The following is an 18537-nucleotide window of genomic DNA, read 5'->3' as shown; positions in this document are numbered from 1 at the left end:
TTTAAGGCGAAAAGTTGATGGGTTTTCAGAGAAAACATTTTGGTAATGATTCTTGACTTGTTCTTGGCACTAATCCATCGATAATTTCATCATTTAACTAAGGATTTGGGTTGAGAAATTTGTGGAAAAAGTTGAAAAGCTCTTAAACCGAATTTCGGGGTATTGATTGAGGTTTTGGTATCAGATTTGAGTAGCTTTGGTATGGGAAAACTCGTAGTTGATGGTTGTTCATATTTTGTGACTTTTACCCGATTCCGAGATGTGGGCCCGGGTCGACTTTTTGGGGCGAATTTCTAATTTCTTGCTAAAGTCTTGATTTCATTAATTAGATTGTTTTTTTATAGTTATATTTATGGTATGAAATTGCTTTTGACTAGATTTGGGCCATTCGGAGTAGGAAATTTTACTGAATAATTGAGCTTGGTTCGAGGTAAGTGGCTTGCCTAACGTTGTGTGAGGGAAATCCCCTTAGGATTTGGTACTGTTGTGACAATTCTGTGATATGTGAGTGCCGTGTATGCGAGGTGACGAGTGCGTACACAGGCTAATTGTTGAAATCCGGTTTTCACTGAGCAGTAACCTGTTATATCATAAATGAGTTATCTCAGCATGTGTAGTTATCATGTTTAGCCTAATATCACATGTCTACGTGTCTTAAATGCTTATTTGAAATCTGTGCAGCATGCTTAGTTGAATTTCTGTTTTCCTTGATTTTATATTTAGTCTTTAACTGTAGGATTTCTTGCTATGAATTCATTGTTCCATCGGTTTCGAGCTGTATGTTTACTTTCGGGACTACGAGGCGGTACCTCGGGAGATCCCCTATTGCATATTTACTTTGGGACTATGAGGCGGTACCTCGGGAGATCTCCTGTTACACATTTACTTTCGGGACTATGAGGCGGTACCTTGGGAGATCCCTTGTTCTATATTTACTTTTGGGACTACGAGGCAGTAACTCGAGAGATCTCCGTTGCATATTTACTTTTGGGACTACGAGGCGGTACCTCGGGAGATCCCCTGTTCAGCATTTACTTTTGGGACTACGAGGCGGTACCTCGGTAGTGCCCCTATTGTTTACTCCTATTTGTTGTGTGATTTCCTCTTTCTGTATTTCTCGTTGTTAAATTCTCAGTCTTTCATTATATTACTATCTCTTCTGCCTTACTTATTATACTCTAGTAGGGCCCTGACCTAACCTCGTCACTACTCTACTGAGGTTAGGCATGGCACTTACTGGGTATTGTTATGGTGTACTCATGCTACTCTTCTGCACATGTTTTGTGTGCAGACCCAGGTACCTTTTACCAGCCCCGCTATTAGTAGAGAGTCGTGTTGCTGCTACGGAGACTTCAAGGTATATCTGCCAGAGTCTGCTGACCTCGGAGCCCCCCTCTATCTTTTTATGTTGCTTCTCCTTTATTTTTCCTAGATACTGATGTATAGAGACTGTTAGAAAAATTTCCTAGAGCTTGTGACTTGTAACTATCGGGTCTTTGGGGAGTTGTCTAAACTCGAGTTGTTGGTTTACTTGTATATGCCGGCAGTATTTTTCCAGCTTTATCTATATATATACCTGTTGTTGTTAAGGTTTAGCTGTTATTTGCTGTTATTATTTTAGTTATTCTGCAATTGTTATGTTTACCTGGTCTTAGAGACTAGGTGTCGTCTCGACATCTTACGAAGAGAAATTTGGGTCGTGATACCAGGACAGCATATCTATCAACCTCCCCTCCAACTTCTGAGCTTTATCCTTAGTCAAGGCTCCCTACTTGATCCTCGGTCGACCCCGTACAACCATGTTCTTCCTCTTTAACATGATACCGACATTCAACACCAGGAGCCTATGATGTGTCGCAAGGGTCTCACTCGAGATAACCTTGCAATCTCTGCACAACCCTTTATCACCCCTTTTGAGGAGAAGATAATCTATCTGAGTCTTAGCAAGCATACTTTGGAAAGTGACCAAATTCTCCTCCCTTTTCGGGAAACTAGAGTTCACAATTAACAATATTAAGTTTTTTGTTTTAAGATATACGCAACCATCTAATTTTTTTAGATATACGCGTTTCTACCTTAGATGATAAATTTGTTGCAGCAAATTCAGTAGTTGGAGGAGAAATGGGTGAGTGAATGGATAAAATGGTTAATTACTATGTAAATATAAAATAATATAAAAGGAACCTAGTTTTGCAGGATACTCTAAACCCAAAGAAATATTAAATAACAAACACATGCGGGGACACCCTACGCAAATTCTTGTATAAAATGTTACTCTAAAAGTAAGAATTTGATTATTTCAAAAATATATTACTATGCACACATATGATTATGCCTAAAGAGGAAAATTAATTTTTATGTATGCTTTTCTAACCTTAAGTATATAGAAGTTATGATCACAATACTTCAAAGAGCAATCTACGCTAAATGCCCATGAAACATAAATTTATTACCATTTTTATTCTTTTTTAAAATAATTACAAAATATACCACCCCGCTCAAACTTATTACCCGGTCTTCCACCATAACTCTAGTCCTTCAGTCACAAAAGACTCCTAAGGCCAAACTGACAAACTTTCCTAGTTATTCTTTGGTTAATCAATCAAAAATAAAGTAAATTTCTTTAAATTCTAATTTTTTTGCAAGTTTGTTGGTTCAGAAAATAGCTAAAAAATTTCTTTATTTCTCTCCCTCTTTCTTTCGGTTTCGGTTTTAAATTCAGTATTGATTAGCTGCTAATTTATTTAGTATTTGAATTAGCTGAGCACATAATTCGGTTTTAGTGGGTATTATTTTATGATGTGTAGATTGTGGTGTTAATGATGATTTTTGGAGATTTAATTGTGAGAAAAATTAATCTACCAAAGAAGATTAATTTATATTGCTGGTATGGCACAGCATATAAAGGAGCAATTGATTGAGCTTACTGGATATACAGAGGGCTCTATACCCTTTAAGTATCTGGGGGTTCCATTGTCTGCAAGGAAGATGAACATCCACCAATGTCTACCTCTAGTGGAAAAGATTACTGAAATAGTAAGATGTTGGTCAGCTAGGATGCTCTCATATTCTGGAAGAATTCAGCTCATCAAATCTGCGTTGTTTGGAATACAAACATACTGGTCTCAAATATTTTTATTGCCAAAGAAGATCATGACGATTATAGAGACCATATGTAGGACCTTTCTGTGGACTGGTTCAACTGATTGCTCAAGGAAAGTTTTGATTGCATGGGAGAAGATATGTCAACCTAGAGCTACTGGAGGTTTGAATGTCATAAATATGAAGATATGGAATAAAGCAGCATTACTGAAACATCTCTGGGCATTGGCAATGAAGAAAGACACACCGTGGATCAAATAGGCACACGGTTACTATATAAAGAACAGAGATATTGCCGAAATGAACACACCCAAAACAGCAGCATGGGTGGTCAGGAAAATCATAGAGGCTAGGGAAGATGTGAAGCAGATGAGGCCAGTTCATAACAGTCTTATATCTATACTGGAGAGCTTAGTGAAGCAAGGCAAGTTCCAAATACAAAAAGCTTATGTTCAGATGGAGCCTCAATTTCCAAAAGTTGTTTGGAAAAGCATTCATTTACACACACATATTCATCCTAGATTCAAATTTCATCTATGGTTGGCTATTCATCAAAGGATAGCAACTGTGGATACACTCATTAAGTTTGGAATTCAAGTTCCATTAGAATGTGTGTTCTGTGCAAACAATATGGAAACTTTTGATCATCTATACTTTGGCTATCCAAAAACTAACAAGCTATGGGACAGAGTATTAAAATGGCAGGGCATTGCAAGGGAGATAGGAAGCTGGCAGAATGAGCTGAGCTGGATGAGCAGTTTGGCAAAAAGGAAAAATTGCAAAGCAGTGATGACTACAGCGGTTTTCGCGATGGTTGTCTACTGTATTTGGCGCGAAAGGAACTCGATTAGATTCAACAAAGGCGGATATAACATGGATGATCTATGCAAGGAAATTGCTATACATATGCACATACAAGGGAGGAAAAAGACCAAATGGCAAAAAGAATTGGAGAGTTTAAACAATTTTCCTTAGTATAGTTTATAGTTGATTGAAGTTAGTGTAGTCATAGTGTTAAACTTTGTAATAGTGAATAGGAGATTAATGATCAACATTAATCTGGATATGTAAAGACAGTTTCTTTTTGATGAAATAAAATGTTAGTTTTATCAAAAAAAAAAAAAATTAATCTGCATTGGAGGACCTTGTAGCTTGAAACACATAAATTGGGTTTTTTGAGTTTTTGGTTATTTTGATCTGATTCTGACCGGGTATGTCTGAAATACTAATTGGAGGATGTGGCTATATTCTGAGTCAATTTGGTGGAGATTTTAGAGTAGATTTTTAAATTTTGGGTTGAAATTGAGCTGAACTAGCAAAGAAGACAGATTTGTACAGTATAGCAAAATGGTTTATTGTAACTGTACTGGTATACCATAATTAATTCAAGAGTATATAATTAACAACAATAGTATACTACTAATTTTTTTTAAGGAATGAATCATCCTCTGAATACAAAAATAATATACTATATACCATTTTGTCATATAATATTTAATTCAATAGTGTATAATTAATTGCGTTGAACTGATGAAGAAGAATTTGTACTGTATACCAAAATGATATACTATATACAATTTTGGTATACAATTTATTTCAATGATATACTATTATAGTATACTATATAATGTAACAGTATACTATTACATTTATGTCCTTTTAGAATTTTTTGAAATTTTTATTGAGTTCTTTTTCAATTTTTCAATGGAGTTTTCATATTTTTTTCATTTTTTTTCTTAAACCAGAATATTTAGTTTGAAATATTTGATAGGAGGTTCGTGGCTAAAGTTTGAGTCAATTTAATGTAAATTCGGGCGTAGATATTTTGAAATTTATGTTGAAATTGAGTTGAACTAGTAAAGAAGATAGATTTGTTCTATATGCCAAAACATTATATTGTATACTGTATTGGTATACAATAATTTATTCAAGAGTATATAATTAATTACAACATTTTACTACGAATTTTTTTTGAATGAATGAACCAATCCTCTATATACCAAAATACTATATTATATATTATTTTGGTATATAATATTTAATTCAATCGTGTATAATTTATTGCGTTGAACTGGCGAAGAAGAATTTGTACTGTATACCAAAATAATATACCATATACCATTTTGATATATAGCTCATTCCAACGATGTAGTGTTACAGTATACTATAATGTAACAGTATACTATTACAAATTGGTCCTTTTAGAATTATTTTTCAACAGAGTTTTCATATTTTGTTATTTTTTCTTAAACAAAAATATTTAGTTTGAAATATTTGATTGGAGGTTTGTGGCTAAAGTTTGAGTCAATTTGATAGAAATTATGGAGTAAAGTTTTAAAATTTAGGTTGAAATTAAGTTGAACTAGCGAAGAAGACTAATTTGTACTACCAAAATAACATATTATATACCATTTTAGTATATAATATTTAATTCAATAATATATAATTAATTGCACAGAATACTATTATAATATATGATATAATGTAGCAATAGAGTTAAATCAGGTATTTTCTTAATTTTTTAAAAATATTTAATGGGTCCTTTTTCAATTTTCTAACTAAGTTCTCGATATCATATACCCTATAAGTATATAATATATAGCATATGGGTATCATACTTTACTGCAATAATATACTTCAACTGCTACTAATATACTATTTTTGATATACTATACGCTAAAGTAAGTTATTTTTTAATAATTAATATAAAATATACAAATAAGTAAAAAAGAACAAAAATAAAGGAGCCAAAATGTATGCATAATTAGATTATGAAGAAAAAAGGACATAAAAATGATTTGAAATAAAATTAAAAAAAGAAAACAAAACAAAAAAGAGAAGAGAAAATGGTTATAATATGTAAGTTGTTCTAATAATTGAATTAACCAAAGAACATATGTACTATACCAATTATATTAAAAAATATGAACAAATATTAACTATATCAGTTATTTTTTATTATTGTATAAATAAAGAAAAAATAAAAAAAAGAGCAATAAAAATTAGGAAATTAGATTATGAATAAAAAAGAAAAAAAAGAAAAAAAGGAGTTAAATAAAATTAGAAAGGGACATGAAATAAACAAAATAAAAAAAAATAAAGAAGGAGCCAAATTTGAGTGTGAATCTAAATAATAATAATAATAATAATAATAATAATAATAATAATAATAATAATAATAATAATAATAATAATAATGTGATCTGGGCAAAAAATAAATGAACCAAAAAAAGAGTAAAAAGAGAAAAATAAGAAGAAAACGAAAAAAAAAAGGAGAAAAGAAAGAAAAGAAGCACATAAATAAAAAAGAAAAGGAGAAAAAAGAAGAAATTACCCACAAAAGCGTAAAAAATAGCATGGGCTAGCAAGTTTCAGACCGGTCATTCAAAAATAGCCAGCGTTTACAAAGTCAATGAAAAATAGCCACTATTTTGCTGCAACACAGAAAGTTCCAGCATAATATACTGGAGATCGGTGCACCTGTGTATGAACTTCCAGCATATTATGCTGGAACTCCAACACGCGAAAAGTTCCAGCATAATATACTATGTCACGACCCAAATCCATTAAAGGTCGTGATGGCTCCGGACACCACTGTCAGGTAAGCCAACACCAAGAAGTTAATTAAATTCACATTTTAGTAATTTCAAAATCATTTCTTTTCCTTAGATTAAACCATAAATAATGAACTTCACCGAGTAACTAATGATGTCTTTAGCAAATTTTCAACACTGAATAATCCCATATATATCCCAGAACCCGGCGTCACAAGTGCATGAGCAATTTCTAGAAAGTAAAATGTAATACAATAACTGTCCGGAATACAAATTGGATAGAAAAGAAAATACAATACTCTGAAAGAGTCTGAAAGAGACTCTGCTGGCTGCGGGTCGTCTCGAGAGATGCAGTTCACCTAAGTCTCCGTATCAGCCATGCAGCCACGCCCAATGAGGCCACTAGACGTACATGTGCCTGTGCAACAAAAATGCACAGCAAGTGTAGTATGAGTACGAAAACAACGCGTACCCAGTAAGTATCCAGTCTTACCTCGAAGAATTAGTGACGAGGGGTCGACTTCAACGCTTACTAATGGTCCAATAATATCAGGTATAGTAATGAAGTGAATAAATATGAAGCAGAGTAAATATATGAAATAAACAAGTATAAAGTGCGTGACACAATTCCCCTCTTTATAATTTTACTCAAGCTCTCAGCTAGCAAGATCCCTCTGTAATCGGAGCATATATATATATATATATATATATATATATATATATATATATATATGCTATAGTGGATTTCATCAAGGAGGTTATCATGAATCAAATCAGGGAAAATCCCTCAGATACACTGGCTTCTTGCCAAATATTACGCACGATTCCATGAGGATAATATATCTATCTATATATATATATATATATATATATATATATATATATATATATATATATATATATATATAGAGAGAGAGAGAGAGAGAGGGAATGCCGAGGTGTACGCCCAGATCCAACATAAAAGTAAACTGTGCACTGCCAGAGGGGCGAATGGCGCGAACCATAGATGCATCTATTAACCTGCCGAGGCGATCGGCCCGCTCCCGTAAGAGTAGTAGAAGGAAATATCCCGCTCGCGAATCATGCGTGCAACGCGATCAAATATAAATTTAAGGAGTTACCTCGCTCGCGAATCATACATGCAATGTGGTAGAATATAGGTTTAAAGAATTACCCCGCTCGCGGATCGTACGTGCGACGCGGTTACACATAAATTTCTTAAGTTATTACGGTATTCCTCGTTTCCTTTTAAATTATGAATTTCAAATGAAAGCTTTTAAGTTCCCAACTTTTCCTCAATCTCCACTCCTTTCAAAATCATTTAATAAGTTAACTCAATCTCGCTTCTTCTCAAGATAAACAATAAATATAATTTAACAACAATATCAACAAGGCATGATGTAAGCTTATAACTACCTGGACATAGGCATAGCTGGTAACTACGTACGGACTCTCGTCACGTCCTGCATACGTAGCTCCCGCAATTAGAATCACATAACAATTTAGTCCACCTATGGGGTTAATTCCCTTTTACAAGGTTAGAAAGGAGACTCACCTTGCTCCGAAGTTCCAAAATCGGCTTCCAAGCCCTTACGACGACTCAAACCGATGCTCAATGCTCCAAAACTAGCCAATAATTATGCAAACCCATTAATATATGCTCACATACTCATAACAATTCAATTTATAACAATTTCTAACCCAAATTGAAAAGTCGATAAAAATCACCCTCGGGCCTACACGCTAGAATTTCGAAATTTTTCGAAAATAAAATTTACCCATAACCTCACGAACTCAAATATATAATTTATTCCCAATTTCATGCCTAAATTCGTGTTCAAAATCCAAGAATACCAATTTCTAGGTTTTTCTTCAAACTCCCAAATTTCTACCAATTTTCATGCTTGAATCCATCATAAAATCATGTATTTAACTAACAAGAGGTGGGATTAACTTACCTTGACATAGATGATGAAAAACCCCCACTTGAAGCTCTCCAAAAATCGTCAATCCAAGAGAGAATAGAAGAAAATGGGCCAAATTCCCGTTTTAAAGAGACCTCACTGCCTAGCGACCCTCGCACTTGCGGTCACTTGACCGCTTCTGCGGTCCCGCAGGTGCGGTCTCGCATCTGCGGCTAAATGACCGCATCTACAGTCTCAGCACCTCCCCACCAAAATCGCACCTGCGCCCTTCTTGGCCGCTTCTGCGGCTCCGCACCTACGGCTAAAACCTCGCAAGTGCGGTTACACCAGAAGGCAACTGCTACAGCCCTTCTTTCAAGTCCAAACTCGATCCGTTTACCATCCGGATTCCACCCGAGGCCCTCGGGACCTCAACCAATTATACCAACACATCCCAAATCACATTACGAACTTAGTCGAGCCTTCAAATCACATCCAACAATGCCAAAACCATGAATCGCACTCCAATTCAAGCTTAATGAACTTTTGAACTTCAAACTTCTTCATTCGATGCCGAAACCTATCAAATCACGTCCGATTGACCGATTTTGCACACTAGTCACATTTGACATTACAGGCCTACTCCAACTTCCGAAATCGGAATCTGACCCCGATATCAAAATGTCCACTCTCGGTTAACTTCTCAAAAACCTTCAAATTTCTAACTTTAGCCAAATGACTCCAAAATGGCCTACGAGCCTCCAAATTCACTTCCGGACGCGCTCCCAATACCAGAATCACCATACGGGGCTATCCTCAGACTCGAAATCCCAAACGGACATCGATAACATTGAAATGCACTTCAACCCAAATTTATGAAATTCTTCCAAACTACTAACTTTCACAATAGGTGCCGAAACGCTCCCGGGTCATCCAAAATCCGATCCGGACATACGCCCAAGTCCAAAATCATTATACGAACCTGTTGGAACATTCAAATTCCGATTCCGAGGTCGTTTACTCAAAAATCCAACCTTAGTCGATTCTTCCAACTTAAGGCTTCCGAAGTGAGAATTTTCTTTCCATATCAACTCTGAACTTCCGAAATTCCAATTCCGACCACGCGTACAAGTCATAATACCTGAAGTGAAGCTGCTCGTGGCCTCAAACCGCCGAACGATGCGCTAGAAATCAAAACGACCGGCCGGGTCGTTACATACTAGAGATTGGAGCACCTGTGTATGAACTTCCAGCATATTATGATGGACCGGTATATTATACTGGAACTCCAGTATAATATACTGGAGTTCCAGTATACTTATGCTGGAACTCCAGCATATTATACTGGAGTTCCAGTATATTATAGACAAAATTACAGAATAATGCACTCCATAAGTTAACCTTGCACTATTTTAGCCCAGTTACAAGTTTGCAAATGTGTAGCCAATTATCAATAAGATCTTTTCTTTTCCCATTCCCTCTAATTATAACAACCTCATTTATTCCTACCTACCCCTATTGTAGCTCTATCCTCATTTTTCACTGATAAATATTTAATTTAATTAATAAAACAGAATCATATGCAAACAAAATAGAAAACAATAATCAGTTCCCCATTCAGTCAACACTCATTCGTGCCTTCTTCCATAACCAATACTTCTCTGAATTATTATTATTATTTTTTGATTTTGTATATCTTAAGGTTTATACATACCTATCACAACTACAAAATGCAAAAACATACGCGAGAAACCTAAAATCTCATCTCCTTTAATGCTAATCTTGTTAAATTTTGATTATGATTTTGTAAGAAATTTGGAGTGGGTATTGTTTGAACTTATTAGAAATAGTCTAAGTAGGTTGTATACAAAGTTTGAAGTTATTTGCTGGAGATTTGGACTAGTTTTATACAAGAATTGCAAGTGAAAATCGTACAAAAATTTCGTCAGAGATGCTAATTATACACTTTTATACAATGTTATACACTTTTATACAAAGAGGTACATTATGTATATAGTTGTATAAAAGTGTATAAAGATGTATAATCACAGAGTGAAAATAATCTTGATACACTATGTATATAGGTGTATAAGAAGAAGAAGAAGAAGAAGAAAATGCGAGAAATTCACCAAATATTGTAAATAATGTATCAACCTTGTATATAATAGTGTATAAGTGGTGTTTATACACTATTATACAATATTATACATTATTATACAAATGGATCCTATCAATGGATCTTCACGTGGTCTTCTTTTTCCTTGGGCATCCTCTGAAATTTAACTCAAATATAGCCTAAATCTACTCCAAATCACTTGAAATTTAAGTTTTGAACTGATCTTGATAATTCCAATCAATTGGGACAACACCCAATCCAAATAACTAACAAATCGAAAAACTCAATTTCTGAATCGAATCTTCGAACTACCTGTAATGGTGACTTTTATTTTTCAAATCCTTAGTTAACCACTGGAATCCGGAAAAGAATTGAAGGAGAATAACAAGACAAATTTTGTAGTGCAAAGGATGACATGGAAAAAAGAAGAAGAACGAAGAAAAAATGGGAACGAAGAAAAAAAGGGGTGGACTAACCGGTGAAAAATAATTTTTAGGTTATGTTCAACCTGGGCTACACTGGGTAAGGGCTTCAAATATGGGCCATTTTCTGGTAGGTTGTTGGGCCAAGTGACAAGGGATGTAATTATCCCTATATTATACTGGTGTATTTTCGGATTTTGAACAGTGTTTTCGTTCAGATTTATCTTTACATGAAAAATGGCTAAATTTCGATTACTTTAACTGTGGCTATTTTTGAATGACCACTTGTAAATCTGGCTATTTTGAATTTCTCTGCACAAAAATTGTTATGGGTAAGAAAAGTAATTGGTTTGATGGGTAAGAAAGTAAATGGATTTATTTTTGCGGGCAATTGTGCCGTTACCCTAAATAAAATTGAGCAAATGGTCTACAACAGCTAATTTAACGAATCTCTGCTCTTTTAATTCTCTACATAAGAGAAGAAATTCATATAGATAATAAAAAGATAAAATATGGGAACCCAATGCAACTAGACATAGTCACCGCCAATGCAATTGTTTTTCTTCTTTTATGGAAGATGGCATGGCTGATGGCACTGAAAACGACCTTAGGCCCAGAAAATATATTCTTTATGTTTCAGTAGGGAAACTATACACAACCGGACAAAGTAGACAACGGTTTGCAAAAATGATATTACGCCGTTATAAGCCTCTGGAATGGTCCCATCAATCATTTTTGTCTCAGTGGCATTGACAGTCCCCAACTTCTTTTTCATATTCTCATAATCTTATTCAGATTTAATGGGCGTAATGGCCTTTCCAAGTGTTAAAATCTCTTTCCATATAGTATTTAAAAATGAATCTTGATGGATTAGTTAGTAATTCCACCAAATGCTGACAGATCATCCATCCATCCATCAAGTGGACATGCGTCCACCCTGTTTTCTTATTTTCTGTATGTATGAAAAGGTGAGATGGGGTTGCTGTAAGGTAGATTTTTGTGAGTGTGGTTCTACTTTCTCCAGCTTGTTTTGAGACCCTTTTTGAGTTGTTGCCAACCATCTCATTCCTTTTTCTTTAATTCTCTGGTTTATTTAACTTAACTTACAAGTATCATTTCTTGCTTCTTCCTTTGAGTTCTTACTTCATCAATCATCTTCATCCATGGCTACTGAGACTGTGTCATCAGATCATCCTACTGCCCTTGAGGTACGCAGTGAATTCCTCCTCTACTAAATTTTCCAGATGAATATATTCTTTTCTGTTTTGTCATGCTATTTGATAATTACATATGATTAGAGCTATGTGAAACTTATGATGCTAAATTGCTAATCTTTTTTTTCCTATTTAGTCCTTTGTTTGTTATGTGTTTGGTTGTAGTAGGAAGAATCGAACAGGGGCGATAAAATTTGGATTGTACCACTATATATTATATTTTAAATCTCCTTAACACAATCTAATAGTAAAGCTCAGAAGGGGGTTCATAATCTTTGTTAGATTATTGGTTCTATTCCCACTAGCCACAATTTATTTTAATTTTTAGCCTTTTTTTTCATTTTTAAACCCCCTTAGCGAAAATACTGCCCCTGCCTCTAGCACTGGGATCAAAAACTAGTCATAAGAAAGGGAAAGAAAGGAACAGAGAGGGGACTGTTATATTAAGCATATGGAATACTTGTTTTTACTTTTCACCTTGACATGTTAATTAACAGAAGCTGATGTGTCAAAGAAAAATGAGAACTCTTACTTGGTAAAGATAGAACTTATACTAAGCATACCTAGCAAGTGAATTTAATCCATCCTCAAGCAGAAAATTGAATTTTTCAATGAAAATAAATGAAATTGCCATCTGTACCGTGACAGAATAAAAATGATATGTCTAAATAGTTTTGATGAGATAGCACCAAGGATTTGGCTTAGTAGCAATAAAGTGAGTAAAGCCCGTAAGAAGATTTCACACAAAATGCTATGTAATCTTTTTCTATCTGCCTAAATTTTATAAAACAGAGTTACCTGATACTTGTGCCGGTGACAGGGGCATATCTAGGTGATGCAGTGTGGATTAACTTTAACCCATGCTCCCCGTAGATCATGTATAGAAATGCTATATTTCTTTAAAACTACTTAAATCTATATGCATTCGCTCAAGTTCATTGTGTAATGATAATTGGGATTTCTTTTTCTAGAGTTAGGGGGAGGAGGGAGTACTTTTTCTTTCTTTTTTTTCCTTTCTTCAGTTGGTTTATTTTTTTCAAAATCGCCAATTTGACAGATTGAAATTTCTATTCACCTTTCGTTACTATAAATCTTATATAATTAAACCAATTATTGTCTATACTAAAATCAGTAGCAGTAGTCTATGTAGCATATACTGATCTATGTAGCATTTGGTTAACCATATACTGATCTATGTAGCATATAGTGAATGGTTTCAACTCATTTTAATATTTTCAATATGGAGTATAGATATATATGTAAAAAATCATTGAAATTATAAAAGAACTAATTTTAAATTTCAGAAGTGTAAGAACCTAAGGTTGAACCCGTTAGATATAAATTTAAGATACACCTCTTCGATAGTAGTTCACCCATCATCTTGAAATCCTGAATCCGCCTGTGACCGGTGGAAGGTTAGTCGACGAGTAGACTTGATTTGCTCTCTCTTTAGCCTTCTCCTAAGCTTCTGACCTAAGAGCATACTGAAAAAGTGGGAGTTCAAATAAGGAGTAGGATGGAGTGTCTTTTCCTATTGTGCTTTTCTTAGTTATGACTCACTAGGAAACAGCCTATCCCTTTAAATTACTCTTTTCCTTTTCCGATAGCTTCATTTGTTACGAATCTTGTTCCACACTACTAAAACACAAAAGAATAAGCTGCCACACTTTTATAGTGAAAGCCTTGTGTGCTTGAACTTTTTCATCTTTTTACCTTCTTTTCCTCTTTTAGTCTGTTGGTTCAACTTTTTAAAAGATTGCTACTTTTCTTGGTTGGTACTTGGTACTTCTCTTCGTTCTGCTTTAATTCTTGCTCTCATGTTTACTACAGCAAGTTGAGACAATGGATGAAAAGAATGTGTCCCCACCTAAGGATAATGAAGTGAAACCTAAAGAGGACTCTCCAATTCCAGTGGTTGAGTCAGTAGAAAAGATACATACAGAGAGTGAATCAGAGATAAAGAAGAGTGATGAGGAAGAGAAACTGAAAGCAGAAGAACCAGCACAAACTGTTATTGAAGAAATAAAAACGAAAGCTGATGAGGATGAGAAGCCAACAATAGAGGGGGTAAAGAAAACTGATCAGGCCGAGACGCCTAAAGCTGAACAACAAGCACCAGCAACCACTGTTACTGAAGAAGTTAACAAGCATGTTGAGACTCCGGCCTCGGATGTTACAAGAGAAGACGTTGTAGTATTAATCAAAGAATCCGCCCCTGAACCTGAAGCTGATAGTGTTCCAGAAGAAGCAGTTGATCTTGTCAAAGGTGAATTAGAATCTGAAAAGGTTGAAATTCCACAGAAAGAATCTGAGGAAGAGCTGCAGGACAAACCAACGATAGAAGAATTACAGGCCAATGAACCACAGAAAGCTGTGGCAAAAGAAGAAGAAGTTTCAGAAGCAGAACAAAATAAGGAAACAATTGTTGCTAATGTAGAGGACAAACTGGCTGAAAAACCAGAGGTTAGCGAGAAGATTGAGCAAGAACCTGCTGAGACTAAGCCTGAAAATACAGAGGCTGTAACTGAAGTACCATTGAAGGAGGAGGTGGGAGAGGTTGAAGAGAATGATATAAAAGATGTGAAAGCTAATCAAGAAGATGAGACGGAAAGTGTTGTAACTGAAGCAAAGGAAGTTGAAACATCTGAACTTACTGAAAAAGCCCCAGAAGTTGAGATTGCTTCCAGAGGCATTGAACTAATTGCTGAGAATGGAAACAACGAGGATGAGATAAATGTTACCACAGAAGCCAATGAAGCTACTGAAGTTGAGAAGAAAGTGAATGAGGCCACTGCTACTGTTACTGAAAAATCAGTTGAAGAGTCTCAGAAGCCTGAGACAGAAACAAAAGTAGAAGAAGAAACTGAAGGAGAAGTTGAACCAAAGTTGGAGCAAGAGGTAAAAACAGATGCTGCTAAGGATGGTGAAGAAAGGAAAACTTTGGAAGAAGCTTTTAAAGAAGAAGTTCCAGCCAAGACAAAGCAATCAAACAACCTTATTTCCAAGATGAAGCAATCTCTTGTGAAGGCTAAGAAAGCAATAATAGGGAAGTCTCCAAGCTCCAAATCTGAAACAAAAAATGAAGTCACAGCCAAATAGAAGACATCAGCAGCAGTGAAACCAAGAAAAAACCGACAGTGATCATAACTTTATTTGTTGTGTGATTTTTCATTCTAGTTTTCTGTCATCAGGGGTCCTGCTATATTTCTCTTTTCCTCTTTGTTTGCTGCAAGTTTTAGTTATCATCCTAGGTATACCATAGTTGTGCTTTTTTTAATCTTGCAAACTAGAAAGGGTGGTTTTCTTGATTTCTTCATATTTGATCTCTGCATTCGATTTGTGTAATTGTGGAAGAACTTATTCAATTAATTGGTTGGTGATGTACATAAAGAACTGTCACATTTATGAATATTATTTTTGTTATTATTTGTCATTATTATTGTTTTATGGTTTTGTGGGCATCTTGATGTTTTGATGTTGTTTTGGATCCGATAAATACAACATATATAGATGATAGTACGAGATAGTGAGTGATCTATCTCTAAAGCAAACGACGGTGCTAATTAACTTTTTATCCCCCTTCCTCATTAAGCATTAAGAAAAACGATTGCTGTTCCCTCCATTAGGTTATCCATACTAAAGAGAGTTTTTTTTTTTTGGGAAGCACTTTCTTGAGAAGAAAACATAGGCAAAGAGGATCTATTATATGAAAGTAGAAGAGGGAGTGATGGGACATGTCTCCACCTTAACACAAGGATTTTATGGACTCAAAACAGAGCAATGATTGGGGCAACACGACCAGATGTACAATAAGTTCACTGGTTTCGGCAATGAAGACACGTAAACAGTATTGCTCCTCTAAGTGACTTTTACCTTTGTAAATCCCCAATCTCAAATTCAATATCCAGTATTTTCAGATTATCATATTTACAGTGAAAAATACAAGAAATGTAAAAGATAAGCAAAACTAATCAGCTTGCTTTTCTATAAAAGCTTTCTTCACCTTTGTAATCATAAGGCAACAAAAGGCCCTTGCCTTTTAGAACAGAATTTTGGTGAGTATTACAACTGAAGCTCTCCATTACTTCACACACAATGATACATAATATATAATACAAGAGTCCTAAACCAACTGAGACTGCCCCGGCCTCTCACTTCGTTTCGTTCTTCTTCTGTACCGTCGCTTGAATGAAGACACCCGATCGGCCCGACTTTCCCAAATGCCCCCACCGGCCCTTCTCCTTTACGGGTCTGGATTTTTCGCGTTGTTTCAGTCGTCGTGGTCGACGGGGAAGAAAGAAATGAATGAATTCTAAGTAAATACAACAACTGAGAGTAGATATAGAAGAGTCCTAAACCAAATCTAATTAAATAGTACTGAGGGAACGTCTGGAAGATAAGGTCGGTCTAATACCCCCTTGCAAACTGAAGGTGGGTCTTTCACCTTGAGTTTGTCCCGGAGAAACTGAAATCTTGCTGTAGAGAGTAATTTTGTGAGAATATCAGCCACTTGATCTTTGGAAGAGAGGAATTGAACCCGCAGGTCACGTCTCGCAACTTTATCTCGGACAAAATGGAAATATATCTCAACGTGTTTAGTGCAAGAGTGAAAAATAGGATTGATAGACAGGTATGTAGCACCAATATTGTGACACCATAAAATTGGAGCTCGCAGCTGAACTTCAAGCTCAAGGGTCCACGTCAATTATGCAGCAACATCATCTAATGCTTTGTACTCAGACTCGATAGAAGAATGTGCCACTTTTCGTTGCTTGCGGGATGACCAGGATATCAGATTTGGGCCAAAGTATATTGCATAACCACCTGTTGACTTGCGATCATCAATACTACCAGCTCGATCGGAGTCTATAAGAGCTTGTAAATAAAGGTTAGATGCCTTTGAAATGAAAAATGGCACGGATTTAGTGTGCTGGAGATATCTAAGGATTGCGCTTCACAGCAGCCCACTGGTTTAACGATGGATTGTGCATAAACTTGCACACTTTATTTACCACAAAAGTTATGTCCTGCCTTGTTAAAGTAAGATATGGAAGAGCACCAAAAACTTGACGATAAAGACTTGGATCATCAAAGTCGGAACTGTCACCTTTGTGAAGCTTTGCACTTGTGGTCGTGGGTGAGCTTAGAGGCTTACAGTGAATCATACCAGCTTTCGTGAGGATACTCTGGATATACTGAGATTTAGAGAGCCAAATACCATCACTATTGCGGCACGCCTGAATTCCAAGGAAGTAATGTAGTGGACCAAGGTCCCTTACGGTAGAATGCACGATCCAGAGCTTGAACAAATGAGTCAATAAATGAAGAGCAGTTTCCTATAAGCACAATGTCATCCACATAGGCTAATAGGTAGACAACCACATTGTTATGAGAGTAGATAAACAAAGAAATATCAGTCTTAGAGGTGGTGAAACCAACCGAGATGAGAAATTGATGAAGCTTGTTATACCAAGCTCGTGGAGCTTGCTTAAGACCATAAAAGATTTGTGAAACTTGCAAATATGAGTTGGGAATTGAGGATGAACAAAACCTGGCGGCTGAACCATATAGACATCTCTTGAAGTTCACCATGTAGAAAAGCATTTTGAACATCTAATTGCCTTAGAGTCCAGCCATAGGTGACTGCCAATGATAATATAATTCGAATTGTCGTGGGCTTACTGACCAGGCTAAATGTTTCATGATAATCTTGACCCTCAACCTAATGAAATCCCTTGGCAACTAAGCGAGCCTTATAGCGCTCAATAGCCCCAACAAAGTTCCTTTTAATCTGAAAGAACCATTTGCAACCTAGAATGTTCATGGAGGAATTCAAGGGAACCAACGACCATGTTTGGTTTTTGAGCAAGCCTGTCATCTCAGATGACATAGCATCATGCCATTCTTTGAACTTAGAGGCTTTTGTAAAGCCAGTAGGCTCAATGGAGGGAGAGCCGGAGAGGGGACTGTAGTAGTGGTTGTTGTGTAAGCAAGATGAGAAAGAGGGTTTCGTTTGAACACTGGACAGAGCTGCATGGTGTGTAATCGTTGAGATGGTTTTGCCGCTCTTGGGTTACGGTTGGATGTAGGTCGAGGCATTGTAGTGGAAGGTAGTGTGGGAGGCTGGTTATCTAAAGGATGCATAGAGGAATCGACAGCTAGTGGAGTAGTAGGAAAATAATAGTCTATAGGAGCAGATGAGCGAGGATCATCAACAAGGTGTCT

At 35.8% G+C, this 18537-nt stretch overlaps 3 protein-coding genes across 3 annotated transcripts; 2 read left to right on the top strand and 1 right to left on the bottom strand.

The window, feature by feature from the left end:
- On the top strand, positions 3403 to 4077 carry LOC109234675. Its single transcript, XM_019400742.1, has one exon. The coding sequence runs from the start codon at positions 3403 to 3405 to the stop codon at positions 4075 to 4077; it is 675 nt and encodes a 224-aa protein (XP_019256287.1).
- Positions 11873 to 15745, top strand: LOC109234068 (retinitis pigmentosa 1-like 1 protein). Its single transcript, XM_019399913.1, has 2 exons — positions 11873 to 12306; positions 14143 to 15745. The coding sequence occupies exons 1-2, from the start codon at positions 12262 to 12264 to the stop codon at positions 15409 to 15411; spliced, it is 1314 nt and encodes a 437-aa protein (XP_019255458.1). The 5' UTR covers positions 11873 to 12261; the 3' UTR covers positions 15412 to 15745.
- LOC109234674 (uncharacterized mitochondrial protein AtMg00810-like) lies at positions 17018 to 17904 on the bottom strand. Its single transcript, XM_019400741.1, has 3 exons — positions 17752 to 17904; positions 17325 to 17648; positions 17018 to 17209 (listed from the first exon to the last, which is right to left on the bottom strand). Exons 1-3 carry the CDS (start codon positions 17902 to 17904, stop codon positions 17018 to 17020), a joined length of 669 nt encoding a protein of 222 aa, XP_019256286.1.

Source organism: Nicotiana attenuata, chromosome 11 (assembly GCF_001879085.1).
Source record: "Nicotiana attenuata strain UT chromosome 11, NIATTr2, whole genome shotgun sequence".
NCBI classification, from domain to species: domain Eukaryota; kingdom Viridiplantae; phylum Streptophyta; class Magnoliopsida; order Solanales; family Solanaceae; genus Nicotiana; species Nicotiana attenuata.
Note: the sequence above shows the minus strand (reverse complement) of the source record. Positions and strands in the feature narration are given on the sequence as shown.